This window comes from Trichomycterus rosablanca, chromosome 10, assembly GCF_030014385.1.
Source record: "Trichomycterus rosablanca isolate fTriRos1 chromosome 10, fTriRos1.hap1, whole genome shotgun sequence".
In the NCBI taxonomy this organism is placed as follows: domain Eukaryota; kingdom Metazoa; phylum Chordata; class Actinopteri; order Siluriformes; family Trichomycteridae; genus Trichomycterus; species Trichomycterus rosablanca.
This window is the reverse complement of record NC_085997.1, coordinates 36,167,831-36,187,867: the sequence shown is the minus strand read 5'-3', so window position 1 is coordinate 36,187,867 and position 20,037 is coordinate 36,167,831. Positions and strand designations below refer to the sequence as shown.

The 20,037-nt window shown below is 42.6% G+C and overlaps 2 protein-coding genes across 2 annotated transcripts; both read right to left on the bottom strand.

Moving 5' to 3' along the window:
* Window positions 1–301: 301 nt before the first annotated feature.
* mto1 (mitochondrial tRNA translation optimization 1) lies at window positions 302–13,490 on the bottom strand. The gene is made up of 13 exons (XM_063003251.1): window positions 13,413–13,490; window positions 12,271–12,505; window positions 10,975–11,174; window positions 10,098–10,215; window positions 9,711–10,009; window positions 8,354–8,466; window positions 7,583–7,773; window positions 5,425–5,555; window positions 5,140–5,344; window positions 3,979–4,150; window positions 3,637–3,746; window positions 2,185–2,342; window positions 302–1,023 (listed from the first exon to the last, which is right to left on the bottom strand). The coding sequence occupies exons 2-13, from the start codon at window positions 12,464–12,466 to the stop codon at window positions 922–924; spliced, it is 1,995 nt and encodes a 664-aa protein (XP_062859321.1). The 5' UTR covers window positions 12,467–12,505; window positions 13,413–13,490; the 3' UTR covers window positions 302–921.
* A 2,340-nt stretch (window positions 13,491–15,830) lies between these two features.
* LOC134322007 (cytochrome c oxidase subunit NDUFA4) lies at window positions 15,831–18,305 on the bottom strand. The gene is made up of 4 exons (XM_063003876.1): window positions 18,166–18,305; window positions 17,494–17,582; window positions 17,209–17,269; window positions 15,831–16,135 (listed from the first exon to the last, which is right to left on the bottom strand). The coding sequence occupies exons 1-4, from the start codon at window positions 18,205–18,207 to the stop codon at window positions 16,079–16,081; spliced, it is 249 nt and encodes an 82-aa protein (XP_062859946.1). The 5' UTR covers window positions 18,208–18,305; the 3' UTR covers window positions 15,831–16,078.
* Window positions 18,306–20,037: the final 1,732 nt, after the last annotated feature.

The following is a 20,037-nucleotide window of genomic DNA, read 5'->3' as shown; positions in this document are numbered from 1 at the left end:
CTTGATTTTCTCTGCCCTCTCTCTACAGTTAAAATACAATTAAAGTATGTATTGTCTACAGTAAAACTTCATGTTCTACAGTGCATCTGATTCTGTTCCTCAGGGGTCTTTAGAAGGAATTCATCATTTAATCCCATTAAATAATCATGTACACGAACATCTAGATAAAAGAATTATAAAACACTGATGACGATCAGGTCAACATGCATTACTGTGAACTGTGTTTAGGACGTTTTACAAAGTGTCTACACTTACATTGCCATATCTTGCTTAGAACAATTAAAAGTTGGTAAAATAACAGTTTTAAATGTCTTGTTTTTTATTTGCATTGTACATCCTGTCCCAACTTTTCTGAAATTGTTTTATACTGTTGGTGTTGCACCTTTTTTCGTTGGCAGATTGGATCTCAATTTATATTTTAATTGTTTACTGTTAAATAAAATCAATTTTTTATACAACCAGCTTTGACCAGACATTTATTTGTGTCCGTTTTCAAATAAAGACCACCATCACTAGTTTAGCTACATGATGTCATTCAAATAAATGTAAAATAAAATAGCTGAAATTGTCCAAAACTTTTTGAGCTGATCCACTTTGTCTTGTTGTTCTAGTGTCCCATCATTTCTGCTCTCCCTCTCACCACTGAGGTGATTTTCTCCGATACCAGCATTTACCCAGAACCCCCCAGGGCTGAGCCCCGTCCTGAATGGAAGTTCCCGTTTGGGTTTTTCTCCGGAGGTGCAGATGAACTGGATGTGGAGTAAAGCAGGATTAAATGAACTCTTGTTCTTCTACCTCACTGAGAACTTTTAGTTCTATTGTGCAGCCTCGCTGTAACCAGCAACACCAGAGTACCAGAGTCTCCGTGTCTGTGGTTAATCAGGTTCATGTCCCGTTTGTGTGCATTGGGTTTAAAGCTTTTTATGCTTTCTGAGTCTTTTTGCGCTCCGTTTTGCTGACGTAGTTGAGCAGGTGGACGATGGCGGCTGGAGTGACGCCCGGCAGACGTGTAGCCGCTCCAAGCTTAAAGAAAAAACACACACAGAGAGTAAAAAGGAGGTGAACACGCAGAAACATGTGGTGCAACGTCAAATGAAAAGTTGGAACTCATTCATGCCTTGTTTACATACACAATATGGACAAAAGTACTGAAACACCCCTTCTAATATTGGAATTCATGTATTTTAGCAGCAACAATTGCTAACAGGTGTAATAAATCAAAAGAAAACTATATGCTTCAAACTTTGCAGCAATAGTTTAAGGAAGGCCCTTTCCTGTTTCAGCAAGCTCTATAAAGACATAAAGAAAAGCTCGGTTTAAAGCCCGGACCTCACCCCACTAAACAGCCTCAGGATAAACTGAAACATTTGTGGCTTTTTTGATTGACATCAGACATACTTAAAAAAAAAAAAAAAGTGAAGTATATCACTCACTGTCTGTTTCTTTACAACAAATTCCTCACATATGCGAGTCAAAGTTCTAACTTTTCCGCAATAGCTAGATGCTCCCTTCTTTGCTTAACACTTTCCTTGTCTTTCAAAGCCACAACTAAGCACTAGAACTTGCAAAAATTAAGCATAAAACACAGAGAAAAGGGCGAGAACAAAACGTGCCTCCCGACAAAAGAAAGCCTTTTACTCATGTAAACAAAGAGACGTGCGCCAGCTAGCAGACGGTTACTGAACTACTGGTCTTGGTTCGCTTCTCACAGGAATTCTGAACAATCGGACCAGAATTTGTCCGTTAAATCGAGGTTCCTCTGTAGTTTTCCATTTCAAAAGTTTGTTTCCTTCCATTTGGGGAAAAAAATCTCATCACACCAGTGTTTTTATAACACAAAGTGAAAACTCATGAGTATATCAGCCCAGTAGGCAGCAATTAGGCATCATCATACATCCCCTTCACTCAACGATCACATACAGCCAGTTCATTCAAATGTAAACATGAAATTAAGCACAATAATCATTACTGTCTTAAAGTTCTGAGGTTTTATACAACATTAACAGTGACATTTTTCACCTTTTCCAGGGAGTCAAAACTTTTAATGGACACATTTTTGCCTCCTTTTAGATCCAGTCGTCTGAATATAAAGGTGAAATCTCTGACCACTGATCTTCTGTAATACTAAACACCGCATTTCTAACCAAAGCGCTGCCGAATCGTTACCAGAACGTCGTCTCTCACCGTGTCGGGCCGAGCTCGGTCCAGTACCTCTCTCACCTCGTCCGACAGAGAGACAGGAAGTGAGAGGTAGTCTATATCCTGTGGTAGAGACAGACTTTCCTCCTCTCTCATCCTCTCCATTTCTCTTTTCTGGATCTCACAGTGTGGACGATACACCGCTGCAGGAAAAGAACACGGCACATGTGAATCACGGGGAAAACAATCATATGAAGTCATTTACATTAGTTGTATGTAAATATGTAGACATCCCGTATTCAATCCAGGGGTTCACAAACTTTTGTAGATACACACACATCCCAAACGTGAACGTCTGTTGTGAATCAAACCCACTCGCCTACGTCAGTGCGCAACCTCACAAGCGATTATTTGACCGAACAGCCACAAATTCACAGGCAAAGTTGGAAAGAGGGGGAGTGGAGTTAGGGTGCATTCATATGAGAAGCGTTTTGCGTTTTGCTCTGTCTTGAGCGGTGCGGTAAGACGTTGTGTGAAATAACCATCAGATCCAGTCTGAAAGCTCCACGTGTATCTGTGTTTATCTGGATTTTCCTCACTGTTTCACTTTTAAACTTGAGTTACTCGAGGTTCTGAGAAATTGTGAGAATCAGAATCAACTTCTCCCAGAGTCTAAAATGGTTTAATGTAGTAAAAGAAGGAGACAGGGGCACTAAACTTCTCTTCATTATTACTGCTCAGAAGTTTCTCTCCACTAATGAAATTCCTCACTCGCTGTTTTAGTACAATAAGTCACGTTAAGCAATGTTCACGTTAAGCGTTGTTCATATGACCCGAGACGCTTTTATCGCATCGTATCAAACAGTTCGTCTCATTGGAGGAGCTTTGAAAAGGTCCGTGGCAAACTGGGTCAAAGTTCAATCAGATGAACTATAAGCGGCACAGCAAGTGCAAAAATCTCGAGTATAACACAGCAAGCCACACTCCATAGGAAACAACAGCACGACCGGCGCCAAAGCGGTTTTGCCACTTCTCATGTACTTTATTGTCACTATAAATGATGTAAATGCGCCCTTAGGGTGTAGTTTTGAAATGGAACGTTTAAAACTTTCCTAATTAGGTGTCCACATACTTTTGGTCATCTTGTGTGGCTTCTTTATTTCGGTTTTATTTGTTCCGCAGTTGGAAGAACAGCCCCGACAGGTACAAATAAATCGCAAGGCTTTACACACTCGTTTGTTTATTTACTTGCGCACCAACGAGGAATTTACAGCAGCCAATCCACCTTCTGCATGTCCTTAGAGGAAACCATTGTGGGCATGTGGAGAGCGACTGGAGGCATAGTCAGAACCCAGGTCGTGTCAAGACCATAGAGACCACCCACACTACCTGGTTTAGACCTCGCTCAGCCGACAGTGTGTGTGTGTGTCTGTGTGTGTTAATGAGTGTGTGTGTGTGGTGCATCAAAGCAGGAACGATCCCCAAAAAAACACTCACCTTCAATTTTGATCCGTGGTGAGAATTCTAGATATGGAGAGAGGATGTGAGGGAAAGCAGCAGCCAGCATCTCAAACGTCACGTCTTTATACTGCAGCATCTCTTCTCCACTGCACAACACACACCAGAGGCGCATTTACAGCTGCAACAATGCATTATGGGAAAATGGGGGAAAAAAAACCCTGGACAGGGCGTCAACCTATCACAGAGCTTAGCCTACCCTCCTCCGTAAGACATAGCCAATCGTGTCTGTGTAGAAGACTGGCTGGCCGACAGCACTGCTGAGATTCGAACCCCGGTCTCAGCGATTGTGGGTTAGTGCGATACACCCAGTATTATTACCTGATGAGCGTGCTTTTAGCCTGGCTGATCCCAACGTCTCCCAGTTTCTCCGTCCACCGGACGCACGAGAGCGAGAGTGACCGCAGGGCTGCGAGAGCATCGGTCAGACGGCCGCTCACTCTAACAGCCTCATCGTAGCGACGCGAGGATACACAACCCACCTCCTCAAACCCTGAAAGAAACCACACGCATCATCTCGACTCCACTGGTTGTTCTCACTACCTTTAGGTCTGTTTATTTATTTATTCACTTTTACCAACCGCATCAAGCTGGTCAGGGGAGAGGTGGGTCCAGCTACCATGAAACCCCTTCTCCAAGATATATTTAGTTATTTTTATTTATTTATTAGGATTATAACGTCATGTTTTACACTTTGGTTACATTCATGACAGGAACGGTAGTTACTCATTACACAAGATTCACCAGTTCAAGTTTAATGTCAAACACAGTCATGGACAATTTTGTATCTCCAGTTCACTTCACTTGCACGTCTTTGGACTGTGGGAGGAAACCGGAGCTCCTGAAGGAAACACACGCAGACACGGGGAGAACATGCAAACTCCACACAGAAAGGACCCGGACCGCTCCACCTGGGAATCGAACCCAGGACCTTCTTGCTGTGAGCCACCGTGCCCCTTCTCCAAAATATAAGGAAATACATCAGGAACGCAGAAATATTTAGAGAGGTGAGAGGAACCTAGAGAACCAGTTCCAAGGAAACTCCTCACAGTGACTAGAGCCAAAGCTCAAACCCAGAATCCTAGGACCCCCATTTTTATGTGGCACCCACTCTGCCAGCTGCATCCCCATGCATTCCACAACTCATATTTACATTTTACATTTTCAGCATTTAGCGGACGCTTTTATCCAAAGCGACTTACAGTAGTGTGACAGTATACTGGCTAAGAAATTGAGGGTTAAGGGCCTTGCTCAAGGGCCCAACAGCAGCAACCTGGCAGTGGTGGGGCTTTAACCAGCAACCTTTCGATTACTAGTCCAGTACCATACCCTAATAAACTATTTGAGTAGTAAATCATTTAGATTTTTCATTGACTTGTTGAGTCTTTTTGGGAAGCCCTAAACCCCCTGAGACCCTGACCAGGATGAAGCGAATAGCAAAATGGACTTAATAAACGTTCTGGACCAGTAAACACACAGTACCTCTGGGTGTGAGTCGGAGGTCAGCGTTATCCGGTCTGAGCGAGGTTCTGAACTCGGCGCGGCTGGTGAACATGCGGTAGGGTTCGGTCACCCCGCGACTCACCAGGTCATCGATCAGAACCCCGATGTAGCTCTCAGTGCGGGACAGAGACACCGGGGGGAGAGAGCGGGCCGTCCTCCCTGCATTGACTCCCGCCCACAGGCCCTGATCAGAAACAAACAGATAAGTGGATTCATCTCGATGGATCTCTGAAGGCTTCTCGATGGATCCGGTGAGACGTTTACCTGTGCTGCTGCCTCCTCGTAGCCGGTGGTGCCGTTAATCTGACCGGCCAGGAAGAGTCCCTGAACGCTCTTCACCTGCAGCCAAGGGAAGAGCTGCATGGGGCACACAAAGTCGTACTGCACCCCGTAACCTGCCGAAATGAGTACAAACACATCACACTGTCTGACACGGGTCAAACCACCAACTGTTTACTGTGGACGTGTCCCAAATCACATGCACTATTCACTCACCACTCAGGCCACATAAACAGCATAACAAACCATCTTATGTTTACTGTGGACATGTCCCAAATTACATACCCTATTCACTACACAGGTCACATAAACACCACAAACCACCATACTTTATAGGCCACACACACACCACAAACATTCTCTGTTTATCGTGGATATGTCCCAAATTACACACCCTATTCACTACATAGGAAACATAAACAGCATCACAAACCTTCTGTAGTTCGCTGTAGACGTGTCCCAAATTACATCCTGTTCACTACACAGGTCACATAAACACCACAAACCATTCACTACATGGGGCACATAAACAACATCACAAACCATAACCAGTCTACTGCGGACGTGTCCCAAATCACGCGCACTATTCACTACAGAGGCCACACAAACACCACGACCATCACCAGTCTACTGCGGACGTGTCCCAAATCACACATCCTATTCACTGTACAGGCGACACAAACCATCATCAGTCCACTGTGAATGTGTCCCAAATAACATCCGGTTCACTACACAGGTCACATAAACACCACAAACTAGAGATGTACCGATCGGGGTTTTTGGCACCGATTCCGATCTCCGATCTCCTTTCAGGGACAAGGGGGGGGGGGTAAATAAAATAAATAAACTTAAAAAGAGCCTCACAGTGAAGATAAACCGGAGCAGCGCGCGCGCGCGTGTGTGTGTGTGTGTGTGTGTGTGTTTTGTTCAGACGCTTTGTTCACAGTATCTCTATAAGTGATTCATTGATTCACGAGTCATTTTTCGCGAAGCGTAAGTTTCTCTTCTCAGTTATCTCTCCGTGTTTACTGTTATTAATTAAATGTCGTGGTTTTAAATAAACACCAACTACTACAGAACATTCTGTGTGACTCTCTTACATTAAAAAGCTTCATTAAAAAGCTTAATTAAACTGCTATTACCACAGATCTGTAACCGACCGTCAGACTCGTTCCGTCTAAGGAGCTAAAAGTTCAGCAGATGATCCTGAACTAACGAATTTGGTAATGAATAAACTTTTGCCTCTGATTGGCTCTGTAACGTTTTCTGTTCTCATCTACATCACAAGTAAGAACCGCTTACGATTTACCAAAGTGAACCAGGAGTTTATATAACGTGCTGATAGAATCGACTCAGATGTGACCGGGTTGAATTATCTTTTTAAAGTAAATATTACAATCAGCAAAATTACATCGTATGTATGATGCACAACGTTAATGATGTTATTTTAGGTCATGAAGAGCTTTCACTGTGGTTTCTGTACGATGGTTGATGAATGGTGATGTGATGGTTGGTGCTTCGTAGCTCAAAGTCTGGATCGATCCACTGAGCTGTTAACTTAACATGATCTTTATATATCACACGATCGGATCGGCTACTTTTAGGAAATATCGGCCGATCGCCGATAGCATATTTTGATTAAAAATCGGCCGATACCGATTCATAGCCGATCGATCGTCCCATCTCTACCACAAACCATTCTCAGTTTATTAAGGTGTCCTAAATTACACTCGATTCACTACATGGGGCACATAAACAGCATCACAAACCATCTTTAGTTCATTGTGGATGTGTCCCAAATCACACACTCAATTCACTACATAGGGCACATAAACAACATCACGACCCATCATCATCCTACTGTAGACGTGTCCCAAATTACATCCTATTAACTATACAGGCCACATAAACAGCATTACAAACCATCATCAGTTCAATGTGGAAGTGTCCTAAATCACACACCCTATGCAATACATAGGCCACATAAGCTTGTCATGAGGAAACAGAAAAGGAGCTTCCTCAAAGTGTTGGCACAAAAGTTGTATGGCACACAGTCATGCATAATACAAACAGCACAATGCATTCTGGGTATTCTGTATCGGCCCTTCACGGTGCTCTGGAATGTAAAAGATTGAACGGGTACCTGGTGTATGAATCTCCACCCGCCGCAGTGGAGGAATCTCCCGCAGGAGGCGGAGCTGCACATCCGGGGGCATCGTCATGGACAGACCCTGGGGGTACACCAGGTCAGAGGTCAAACCCTCCGGCTCCAGCCACACCTGGTGCTGGCGTCCTGGGAAGCGCGACACCCTGGACTCTATAGATGGACAGTACCTAAGAGAACAGAGATCCGTTAGAGTGCAGTGACGTACAAATACGTTGTTTGAACTCAATATGCTCAGAAGTATGTGGACACCTGGACCACCCTTCATTTGTAGCTATAACAGCCTCTACTCTTTTAGGAAGGCCACTGGATTTTACATTTACGTTACATTTACATTTAGCAGATGCTTTTTTTTAATGCAATTAAGGGTTAAGCGCCTTGCTCAGAGGCCCAACAGTGCCAACTTGGCAGTGGTGGGGCTTGAACCAGCAGTCTTATAATTACTAGTCCCACCTACACCACTGAGCTTTCACTAGATTCTGAAGGGTGTCTGTGTGACCTGAAGTGGGGTCAGGCTTGGAATCGACATTTCAATTCTTCCCGAACGTTGCTTTGTCCACATGGCCAAATTATGATGGAAGAGGAAAGAGCCTTCCCCATATTGTTTGCCCTAAAGTGTATTATTTCTTTTCCCAAAATTGATTTTATTCACCTCTTAGCAATACGCGTGGCTGAACGTAAATGTAATCATTAAAAGGAACGTCCACATACTTTTGGCCATGTAGTGTATGTGGATGGGTTTACGAGTACCTGGGTCCTTTGGTGTCCTGCTGTATGTGCGAGTTCACGTCTAGACTCTCTTGAACCACTTGCTCCACCCCGGGTGTGGTGAAGGTGAGGTGACAGGGCAGCTGCTCTTCAGGCTTCAAACCAAAAGAAGAAAAATTAGCATGACAGGAATACAGGAGTCCTAGAGAGATTTCCCTGTTCGGACACACGTTAAACCTGGTTATCAAGCTAGACTGAACACCAGCACTCCAGAACCGGAGTTGTGCACCTCTGAGCTACACTATAGGGGCAAAAGTTTGTGGACAGCAGAGATGTTCACAAGTCACAAAATACGAGTCCCAGTCAAGTCACAAGTCAATATAATCTACACAAAACATATAATATAATCTATAAAATATATTGGAAATGTAGCGTGGAAATAAACAAATAATCTGTAAGTTCAGATAAAAAAACAACAACAGATTAGCGACTGTATTTAGCTGTTTTACTTCGTGCCTTTACTTTCCTAGTCATTGTGCAAATGAATGTAACAAGAATTTCCGCAACGAGAAGGTTCCAAAAGCGGCGATAAATCACAGCACAGCGGCCAAAATCCAAAACACAGCAAAAAATCCATAATACTGCTTACCTGAGCTTCTGTTCCTCCAGATGCTATTACATTTATAAGCGTGTGTCCCATTAGGAATAGAATCCGTTATTTTGTAAATGTGCTTATAATTAAAAACCTCCAAACTTTTCCCGGTTGTGAAGTAAAACTCGTTAGAAAGCCGATCGAGCGTTTCATTAACAATCATCTGTGTGATGCAAACTGAATACATGCAAATAACAGCATTTCTTACTAACAATTACAATCAGAAGCTCTGATTGGTTCAGAAAGCGTTCTTACAATCATTAGCGCCAATTCTGTAGGAGCGTTCCATTCACCCCGGTTGTTCCAGTGAAGTGCACTACGTGGGGTATTCCACCATTTTAAGTGAGATTCCAATCCAAAGGTAACGAAAATGTTCAAATGAAGTGAACTGTGTAGGGAGTAGGGAGTGACGCTTCATCACTACGCCGGAAGCTGGCTGGAACATTTACCCATTGCGTGCGTTGCGGCTTAAGACGGCCGGAGCGTTATTAGAGAGCAAAATATTTATAATAATAATAATAGTCACACGTAACTAATGTTAACACATGCTGACGCTAGTGACTCTTGTTGTTCACGAGTCATTTTTTGCGAGTCACGAGTCGAGTCCGAGTCATTTGAAACGAGTCCGAGTCGAGTCTGAAGTCGCTGTGTGTGCGACCTACATGCAACTCTGGTGGACTTAGCACTCCAATTAGAGTTCTGGTGTGCTAGCCTCACATGTATGTCTGTGTGAACAACACAAGTTACCTTGCAGTAGGTGTGTTTGTTGACGAAACTGAACGGCGTTGGCTGCCGGTCAGGAAGGCGAAGCTCGGCCAGCGAGAAATCGACCGTGTCTTTAAGAATCCGAGGCGGAGTTCCTGTCCTCAGCCGGCCGAGTTTTAACCCCAGCACTTCTCTCAGAGTGTGCGAGAGGCCAGCGCAGGACGGCGCTTCACCCATCCTTCCTCCCGGAGACGTGGTCCTGCCCATGAAGAGGGAGCCGGAGAGGAAAGTGCCGGTGGTGATGACGACCGAACTGGAACGGACTTCACCGCCTCCACCAGCTGAAACAAAGAAAAGAATTACGTCCGTGTTCGTTACCCAATGCGAAATACGTAATTTCGGGAGCGTAATTCAGGGGTCGTTCCTCACCCATTCGAACTCCGCTCACTCTGTGCTTCCCGGGCTTTTCTGGATCAGCGGGGGACAGTATCAGATCCTCCACTGATCCCTCGATCACAGTCAGTCTGGGCATGTTCAACAACTCTGACTGAAAAAGTAAGATTAGATTTGAAAACAGGCCCAAGATACACCCCTGGGGTACCCCGCCAAGCCATTTTTGGTAATAATCATCAGATGTATGTGCGAAGGACAATTTTGAACCCTGTATCAATACCTCACTTGAAACTTCGTGAAAAAAAACTGGAACAAAAGGAGGCCTAGAATACACCATTGAGGTATCCCAACAATCCACTTCTATTAAAAATCATCACACAAAATTTGGGTGTGTACACTTGTAATCACTACTCAGCAATTAGTCTGAATTAGTCGTATCTAATTCCCCAGATGTATCTTTTCTCTACTGTTGCAGACCCCGACCCCAGCCGAGAAGGGCCGTGCAGCTTCCAACCACTTCTTTTTACCTGCCAGGGATGATATTACACAGAGAGCAGCTTTGCGTTCAGTCACGCGTTGCTTTTTATTATTTACCATCTCGGTACAGTTGCCTCAGCCAGCCAGTGGATGCCGCTGTTGCAGCAGTTACAGGAATCCCTTCGACCGCCCCTCCCGACAGACACAGCCAATCATCATTCAAATTTGGATCTCAGAGGTGGCGGGCAAGCACACTGGACCACTGTTCCACCTGAGAGGCATGTGGTGGACACATTTCAACCCTGTATGATACCTCACATGTAGAAACTTAAAAAAAGCTAGATAAAAAGAGCCCAGGATACACCTTTGAGGTACCTCACCAGAATGGCTCAAGTGTTCATGCGGATACACAGGACTTAAATCCTTAGATTGCTACCTGTATGAATTCTCTGTACCGGACGCGGTCAAGCTGGGCCCTCGGGCCCCACACTGCAGGCCCTTTACTACGATTGAGGATGGTGAAGTGAACTCCGGCGTGGTCTCCTGCTCGACCCATCAGGCCATCCAGAGCGTCCACCTCCTTCACCAGCTGCCCTTTACCCACTCCTCCCAGTGATGGGTTGCACGAAAGCGCCCCTGTAAAAAAAAACCAGAATGAAACACGGGTCTGATTATGTTCTCACGATGTCAAAAGTATGCGGACACAGCTCCTAATGACTGAGTCTGTCCATGGCTAACAGGTTTATACAATCAATAATACAGAATAACTGTAATGTGTGCAACAGTGTGGGGAAGGCCCTTTCCTGTTGCAGCATGACTGGGCCCCTGTGAACAAACCGAGGTCCATAAAGATGTGACTGGATGAGGAGAAACTCCAGTGGCCTTCACAGAGCCATGACCTCTGGACCCTAGACTGAGAGCCAGGACTGACCTCACAAATGCTCTTGTAACTGAATGTGCACACAGATATATTCCACAAACTCCATATTATTAGCCAGTAGTTTTTGAAACACGTATGGTCAGGTGTCTACATACTTTTGGCCATATAGTGTAACTGACCATCAGCTCATTGGATTTCATGAGCAAAATATGAAGTGACTGTAGGAGCCTCCGCTCTTCTAAAAGGCATTTTACAATATGTTGGACTGTGTCTGTGGGAATTTGTGCACTTTCAGTTCAAAGACCATTTGTGAGGTCAGGCACTGATGTTTGAAGGAGAAAGTCTGGCTCACTATTGTGTGGGAGAAAAAAATGTTAATTCACACTAGAACATGTAGATATACTTAGGGCATGACTGCCAGTAGTCATATTCCAATATTCCAAGAATACTGCTACAATGGAATTACACTGAAGAGCATCAATTACATTGTATGACGTCCAAAACCCAGTCCTAGCTGGTTTAGTTCCTGTTCTAGCTAAGAAATATCTGTGAACGGTGTAATCTTCAACTGATGGGAGTATAAAGGGTGATTATTTTCTTTCCGTCTTATCGCATTTACAGAGTCTATATGTGGGTCTACATGTGAGTGCAATCCTTCTCTGCAGACAACAGTAAAACTCTTTTCAACTCAGAATCCAGTCTCTAAGGTATATCATTAAGGGTTTTCCACTGATATATATTGTGATATACAGTACACTATATGTGCAGTATACAGTGTGAATAAATATTGGCACCTCACTGCATAGAAATAAACTGATTATTATGCTTTGACATGATCAGCTCTTGACCCACCGATGGTTTGTATTTTCTGTGTGATGAGCAGCGTCTCGGCTCCGATCCTCGTCGCTGCGGCTGCCGCCTCTGTCCCAGCGTGGCCACCGCCCACAACGACCACATCATATTTTCGGCGAGCGATGACACTGGCTTGCCGAATGAGGCAGCAGGGCAGGAAATGATGTCGGAAAAGGAGCCTCTGTATTTGTATCATGGGAAACTGCTACTGAACTGTCATCATGGAGATTGAAGGCTTAAAAGAGAAAGAGAGAAAGAAAGAACAAGTCGGTTATTAGTGTTGTTACACCTTGTGAGGTCTTTCACATGCTGTTGAAAAGTATTTTGCACATTTGTCAAACTTAAAGGTTACAGATCTTACAGCTACGTTTTATCTAGATCTATTTAGACTTAAAAAACCTCAGAAACCACAAAAATATCGAGTTCAAATCTCAGCTCTGCTAATGGTTCAAACACTGGGCAGTTCAAGGAAGGGATGCCGTAGGGACTCCTCATAACTGCTGCAATTACGACCCCTGCTGGCTGATCAACGGTGCTGCACAGAGACATGGAATAACAGGGATCGGTGCGTGTCTCTCCGTGCACTATACGGATCCCCATATGAACCAGCATCATGCAGGTGAAAAGACGTGCACACGTCTTGGAGGGGACGTGTGTTAGTTACGGCTCTCCTTGGTCAGGAGTGAAGGACAAGAAGTTAACTGGTGCTGTGAAAAAATAAACGCCCCCCTTAGTTACTTTACCAGCACAATGCCCTCTAAGACTCATAGTAAGGGAGATATAAGGGGAAGAAGCCAGCAGGCAATTACAGGACGACCGGAAAGCAGCAGGAACAACAGTCACACAGTTTTCATTTTAGTTTTACAGTTTTAATGACTGTAACAGTTACCAGTCAGCGTGTGTATATTTGCTTTTGAATGTGACTGCTCGAAAGTAGGCAAATTTAAAATAAAATTTAAAACACAACTAAGTGACCCACCCTAGTGCTTAAAAGTATAAAAGTGTGCGGAACACTGTGAACCTACTGTATACGACAAACCGGTCAATTACAGTGAGACACAGTCTACATCATTATTACTTTAATTTTACCACAGGACATGTGTACCTTGAACCAAAATAAGTTCGTTTTAAGTATTTTATACCTCAGAAATCATCCGGTCGGGTCATGTTTTTAAATCTCCTTGTGACAGGATTCTTTCGTTGCACAGTGTTCCGAAAACGCGTCCAGAATAACAATTGCACTAGAGGCACACTAGATAGGGTGTAGAAGGATATTGTATAATGCATAATGTAGTGTGCTGATGTAGGGATTATGGGTCTGTTTGAAACACCGCCGCCTCAGAAGCACATGCTGCAGGCCGCCATTATAGTGTTGTTGTTACCGTAATACATGTAGTAGAAGGTGTCGAGACGTTTTGCCCTTGTATGCTTTCAATTTGGTTTATTATTTGTTTGTAATGAAAGCAGTATTTAATTCATAAGAGTTAATTAATTTAATTTAAATAATCAGTCAACAGATTGATGTATCTGGAAGTTTTATATGAAATATTTTATTTCTATTTCTTATTATTAATATTAGTTCATATGTGATATTCATTTCTAGTTGAATTAGTAGGGGTTAGTGAGTTGTAGTGAGCATTCCATAGAGAGGCCCGTATAGGAATGTCCCCACATATGGAACACATCATTGGGAGGCCTTTCTGACTTCAAAGTATGTGAACTATAAGGTTCTCCTGGTGCTGTTGGAAGTTGGGAGCCAGTGTTCCTATGGACAAAGGGCTTAGCTCTCTCTCAGTATTTGAGAGATCAAAGTGGAAACAGATGTGCTGTATGTAAATCGCTGGGGTATTTAAACCTAAGGTTGGCGTAAGGAAGGCAGAGAGGGAATCGGCTGCCCTACTCCGAGCATGATCGCGAAATGCTTGTATGACACTATCTTGATATGAATAAACTTCTTAATTGAACATAAAGTAGTGTCCGCGGAGTCGTCATTTCATCGTCAACGCACCAAGACACCTCAAGATTATTTTCTTTCCATGCTAGTTGGGGTTTCCAGATTGGACATTTTTTACTTCTAATTCAACATTTATCAAACTGTTGTCAAATTGTCAAAGCAGGTGTTATTTATTCATTCATTCATTCAGTCCCCTGTTCATCCTTTAAGGGTTCTAGTGGGTCTAAACCTGAAACTGGAAACCACTGGTATAACTGCAATCTTTCTGTTCCTAGCCCATGAAAATATTTTAACACTAAATAAGGAATTCATTTATTTTTACTAACCTCTTAAACCTAAACAGGTTTGCAGTGAGTATGAAGCCATCCAGAATCACTGGGCAAAATACAACCTAGACAGGACACCAATTTATCGCTCATCATGACACACTTGAAGACACTGTGGAAGACCGTTTATACAGTGACCAAAGGCGAGAGTTAAACCCAGGTCCTCAAGACCCCTTTAGCTGTGGGTCAGCTGTACCAGCTGAGCCACTGTGCCACCCGCTATGTGCTATAAATGGCCATGTTCAGAGAATGTCTTTTTAAAAATAAGCACACTAGTCAAAATATTAAGACTTTCAATTCTTTCTTATGCAGATTTGTGCATTTTAGAAGCTGTTCAAACATCGCAACAGACTCAAAGATATTCCACAATATGTTTGTTTGTTTATTAGGATTTTAACGTCATGTTTTACACTTTGGTTACATTCATGACAGGAACGATAGTTACTCATTACACAAGATTCATCAGTTCACAAGTTTATATCGAACACAGTCATGGACCATTCATTATCTCCAATTCACCTCATTGCACGTCTTTGGACTGTGGGAGGAAACCGGAGCTCCCCGAGGAAACCCATGCGGACACGGAGAGAACATGCAAACTCCACACAGAAAGGACCAGCTGAAATATCATGTCATAAAAGAGTCCTCAAAACACCTAAAGAAAAACTACTAACCAACATTAATGAAAAACATCAATACTGATCAGTCATTGATGATCCCCAATCCTTTAAGGGTAATTTTGTACAGACGGGTGGATTGGAAAATCCCATTATGTTTAGTGCAAAGCAAATACAGCAGTTTATAGTTGGAACATTTTAGGAACACTTAAACATGGTGATGGAAGCTTGATAATCCAGGGAAACTTCCTGCCTTGTGACATGAATGACTTGCTGTTAGGGAACAACACATTTCACTCTCTTATTATATAATCTCTTAAACTGATGTGGAACTGGATTATGTAGCAGGAGAGAGAGCTAAAATACGAGAGCAAAATGACACAAATGAGAATTGATTTTTTTGGAGCCGTCTAGTCACAGTCATGAGTTAGGATGCTGCAGTGAGAGCTGGAATGTGCCTGGAAACAATCATTTTACACAAGGGTAGTGTGGGTGTTTGAAAAGTTTGTTCCTCAAATAAATAAAATAATTCAGTTTGAAATAAATAAAAAAAAACAGAACGGGTGCCATTACTGTTTCATACAACATAAAATGTACAATTAGATCCAGGATGCTCTGACAAATACATTATCTTAGACAAAACACATCAGCCTGAGAAGTGACTGAGATTAAAAGTTTTTAATGTATAATACATTTTAATGCACCGTTGTTTCAGTAGTGAAGGTTCAACACATCAAAGCAAACCGTCTCTCTTATGTCCAACATCTGGTTCCTTGGTACCTATACCTATGAGAACATCTGGTAAACATTGATGTATACAGGGGTGGCTGGAATGATTCCACAATTTACACACATTTTATACAGATTGGTTTCTGAGGAACTTCAAGTATATAGATTGGTTTAGAAGTCGTTTAGAAGTCTGGTCTGTCCTTCTTCAACTTGGAATAGTCCATGTTTACTGAGAAGAGCTGCAGAGAAGAAAATAAAACATCACGTTAAAAAATCATTTCTTCACTATGTGAGCACGAGTATGTGGAGACTGGATCATGAGCGTGATTAGGCATTCTATTACAAAATCACTGGGCATTAACACAGGGCAGTTTTAGCTCAGCGGTACTGGACTAGTAATCTAAAGGTCGCTCATTCAAGCCCCAACACTGCCTTGAGCAAGGCCCTTAATCTTCAATTCCTTGGGCAATATATACTGTCACAGTACAGTAAGTTGCTTTGGATAAAAGTGTCTGCTAAATGCCAAAAATGTAAATGTAAACACAGAGTTGTGCTACTTTCTGGCTACAACAGGTTTCATTCCGCAAGAAGGGCCCGTCACAAGATTTTGGAGTGTAACTGTGTGTACCCATCTAGTCTAAAGACCCAATTCCAATTCATTCCAATTATTAGTATTTCATGATAAACTCCCAAGATGAATGTAAAATCATCTGTCCATGAGATAAAGCTGAAGTTAAATGTGTTATGCAGCAGGACAGTGATCCAAAATACAAAGCATTTTCACAAGGCTGATGGTTCTAGTCAAAGTCCTGATAGGGACCCAGTAGAAGAACATGAGGTCATGTGTCTGTGAGGAGAAGCTGAGGTGAAAACTAGGTTATGCAGCAGGACAAAGATAAAAAATACAAAAGCAAGATGACATCTGAATGGTTGGGAAAAGTAGATTTGCATCGCATTTGGAACAAACTAGTCAGATGGCAGGGCGAGACCTGAAACAAGAAGTGCTCACCCAAAACCAACAGTGTGTCTGATTTGAGAAACAATGGAACTAAAATTCTATACAGTGATGTTAAAGATTAATATTATATGAGGTGTTTTTGTATTACAGTTTTGGTCATTTCTGTTGAAAAGGTGCCAGCAGCTATGGAGTAAAGGGGACAATTACTTTTTTTTTAAGAACAGTAATACCTAGAAGCTTCATTGACTTTCACCACTGGGACATTCTGAGCTAAATTAAATATAAAGGTTAAATAATAAGTAAAAAATGATGAGTTGGTCACATGTGTTTAGTATAATAAACGATTCTTCTCACCTTGTACTGCTCGTTTGGTCCCATTTTGTTCCAGGGTTCGGGGTTGTTGGTACGATCCCATCTGTGGTACAGATTATATGATTAAAAACATGAGATTATATCAAGCTGTATCGGGTACTTAATTTATCTCAGCTATTATAGCGCTATTGTAATTGATTTTTTCAGCTGCTCATGCTGTAACTAAAGCACACTGCTAAATCACACACAGACACCCTTGAAATGTAATGTAAAAGTAATAAGAGTAGGTGTATTGTATTGGGCCCTAGAAACAGTGTAAGCACTCACGAGCATTCTGGGTTCTTTAGGGCCAGGCGGGCAAGATACATCATGGACATGGTGGCTCCACCACCGATGAACACAAACAGAGGGATCAGCTGAAAGAGAAATGAAAATTAAAAATCAGACAGTCTAGATGCAGTCAGAACATAGAGGCACAGATAAAAATTAAAGAAATAAAAATGGCTTTAAAATATGGTTTAAAATGATTTATGCGCATACCAAAATCTATCATTTATTTTATTCAATATGCTAAATACAGCAAATAAACAACAGTTTTGCAGTAAATATGCATTTTACTTGCTGTAGAGGATTTTTTACTTTATGGTCACATTCAAAATCAACAACATGGAATTTGACCAGTGGGGTCCTACTATTTACATAATCCAGTGTATTCCTGTAGTGCACTAGTGTAGGGAGCACAGAGTCATTTGTGATACGGCCTTTAATTTCCTCCTGTGACCGCCCCGCAATGCATATTGTTCAGTTATTCACATTAAAGCCACCATGAAAATAACACAAATGTAAAACGTTTCAATGAAAATATGTTCATTTAAATATTTAATAAATTAATATTACTATGATTCATTCATTATGTTGACATCTATACGTTTCAATGTCAATCAGGTTACAACAATAAATAAAAAAAAAAAAAAAACATTAAAAATACTGAATACTTACAGCCGGGTGACTTCTGAGCTGTTTAGCCACAACGTTCAGCATCCTGTCTGTAAATTATTACAAGATTTTAATGATTAGATTTTATTTATTTAAAAGGTAGAGGTAGACCATTCCACCCGCGACCTGCTCTGAGTCTGAAAGCGTGCTGACAGCGAGTCGAATCGGAACCGATTCTTTAAATTATATGTAAATGATTCAGAGCCGAATCGCTCGGAGTCGATACAGTGCAGATTCTGTCGTATCGATAAACAGATAGCGTGGGTGGCTGCGAGTTTGGTATGTTCTTCGTTTCCGCTGGTTGCTCCTGTTTGAAAATGAGAGAATATGAGACCCCCATTTGCAACCCTGATCAAAATAAAGCAAATATTTAAAAATAATGAATTATTGGTTATATACAGGGGTTGGACAAAATAACTGAAACACCTGGTTTTAGACCACAATAATTTATTAGTATGGTGTAGGGCCTCCTTTTGCGGCCAATACAGCGTCAATTCGTCTTGGAAATGACATATACAAGTCCTGCACAGTGGTCAGAGGGATTTTAAGCCATTCTTCTTGCAGGATAGTGGCCAGGTCACTACGTGATGCTGGTGGAGGAAAACGTTTCCTGACTCGCTTCTCCAAAACACCCCAAAGTGGCTCAATAATATTTAGATCTGGTGACTGTGCAGGCCATGGGAGATGTTCAACTTCACTTTCATGTTCATCAAACCAATCTTTCACCAGTCTTGCTGTGTGTATTGGTGCATTGTCATCCTGATACACGGCACCGCCATTGGATGCACATGGTCCTCCAGAATGGTTCGGTAGTCCTTGGCAGTGACGCGCCCATCTAGCACAAGTATTGGGCCAAGGGAATGCCATGATATGGCAGCCCAAACCATCACTGATCCACCCCCATGCTTCACTCTGGGCATGCAACAGTCTGGGTGGTACGCTTCTTTGGGGCTTCTCCACACCGTAACTCTCCCGGATGTGGGGAAAACAGTAAAGGTGGACTCATCAGAGAACAATACATGTTTCACATTGTCCACAGCCCAAGATTTGCGCTCCTTGCACCATTGAAACCGACGTTTGGCATTGGCACGAGTGATCAAAGGTTTGGCTATAGCAGCCCGGCCGTGTATATTGACCCTGTGGAGCTCCCGACGGACAGTTCTGGTGGAAACAGGAGAGTCGAGGTGCACATTTAATTCTGCCGTGATTTGGGCAGCCGTGGTTTTATGTTTTTTGGATACAATCCGGGTTAGCACCCGAACATCCCTTTCAGACAGCTTCCTCTTGCATCCACAGTTAATCCTGTTGGATGTGGTTTGTCCTTCTTGGTGGTATGCTGACATTACCCTGGATACCGTGGCTCTTGATACATCACAAAGACTTGCTGTCTTGGTCACAGATGCGCCAGCAAGACGTGCACCAACAATTTGTCCTCTTTTGAACTCTGGTATGTCACCCATAATGTTGTGTACATTGCAATATTTTGAGCAAAACTGTGCTCTTACCCTGCTAATTGAACCTTCACACTCTGCTCTTACTGGTGCAATGTGCAATTAATGAAAATTGGCCACCAGACTGGTCCAATTTAGCCATGAAACCTCCCACACTAAAATGACAGGTGTTTCAGTTATTTTGTCCAACCCCTGTATGGTTTAATACTGTGTGTACCCAAAGTGCAGCTGTCGAGCTGGTAGTGTGGGTGTCATTTACTTTTGACACTTTTATCCAAAGCGACTAACAGCATTTTGATAGTATATTGTTTAAGCAATAAAAGGTAAAGGGCCTTGCTTAAGGGCTTGAACCAATGACCTTTCGATTACTAGTACCTTAACCACTAGGCTACAACAGACCCAAGTTGTCACAGAGCATCTTATT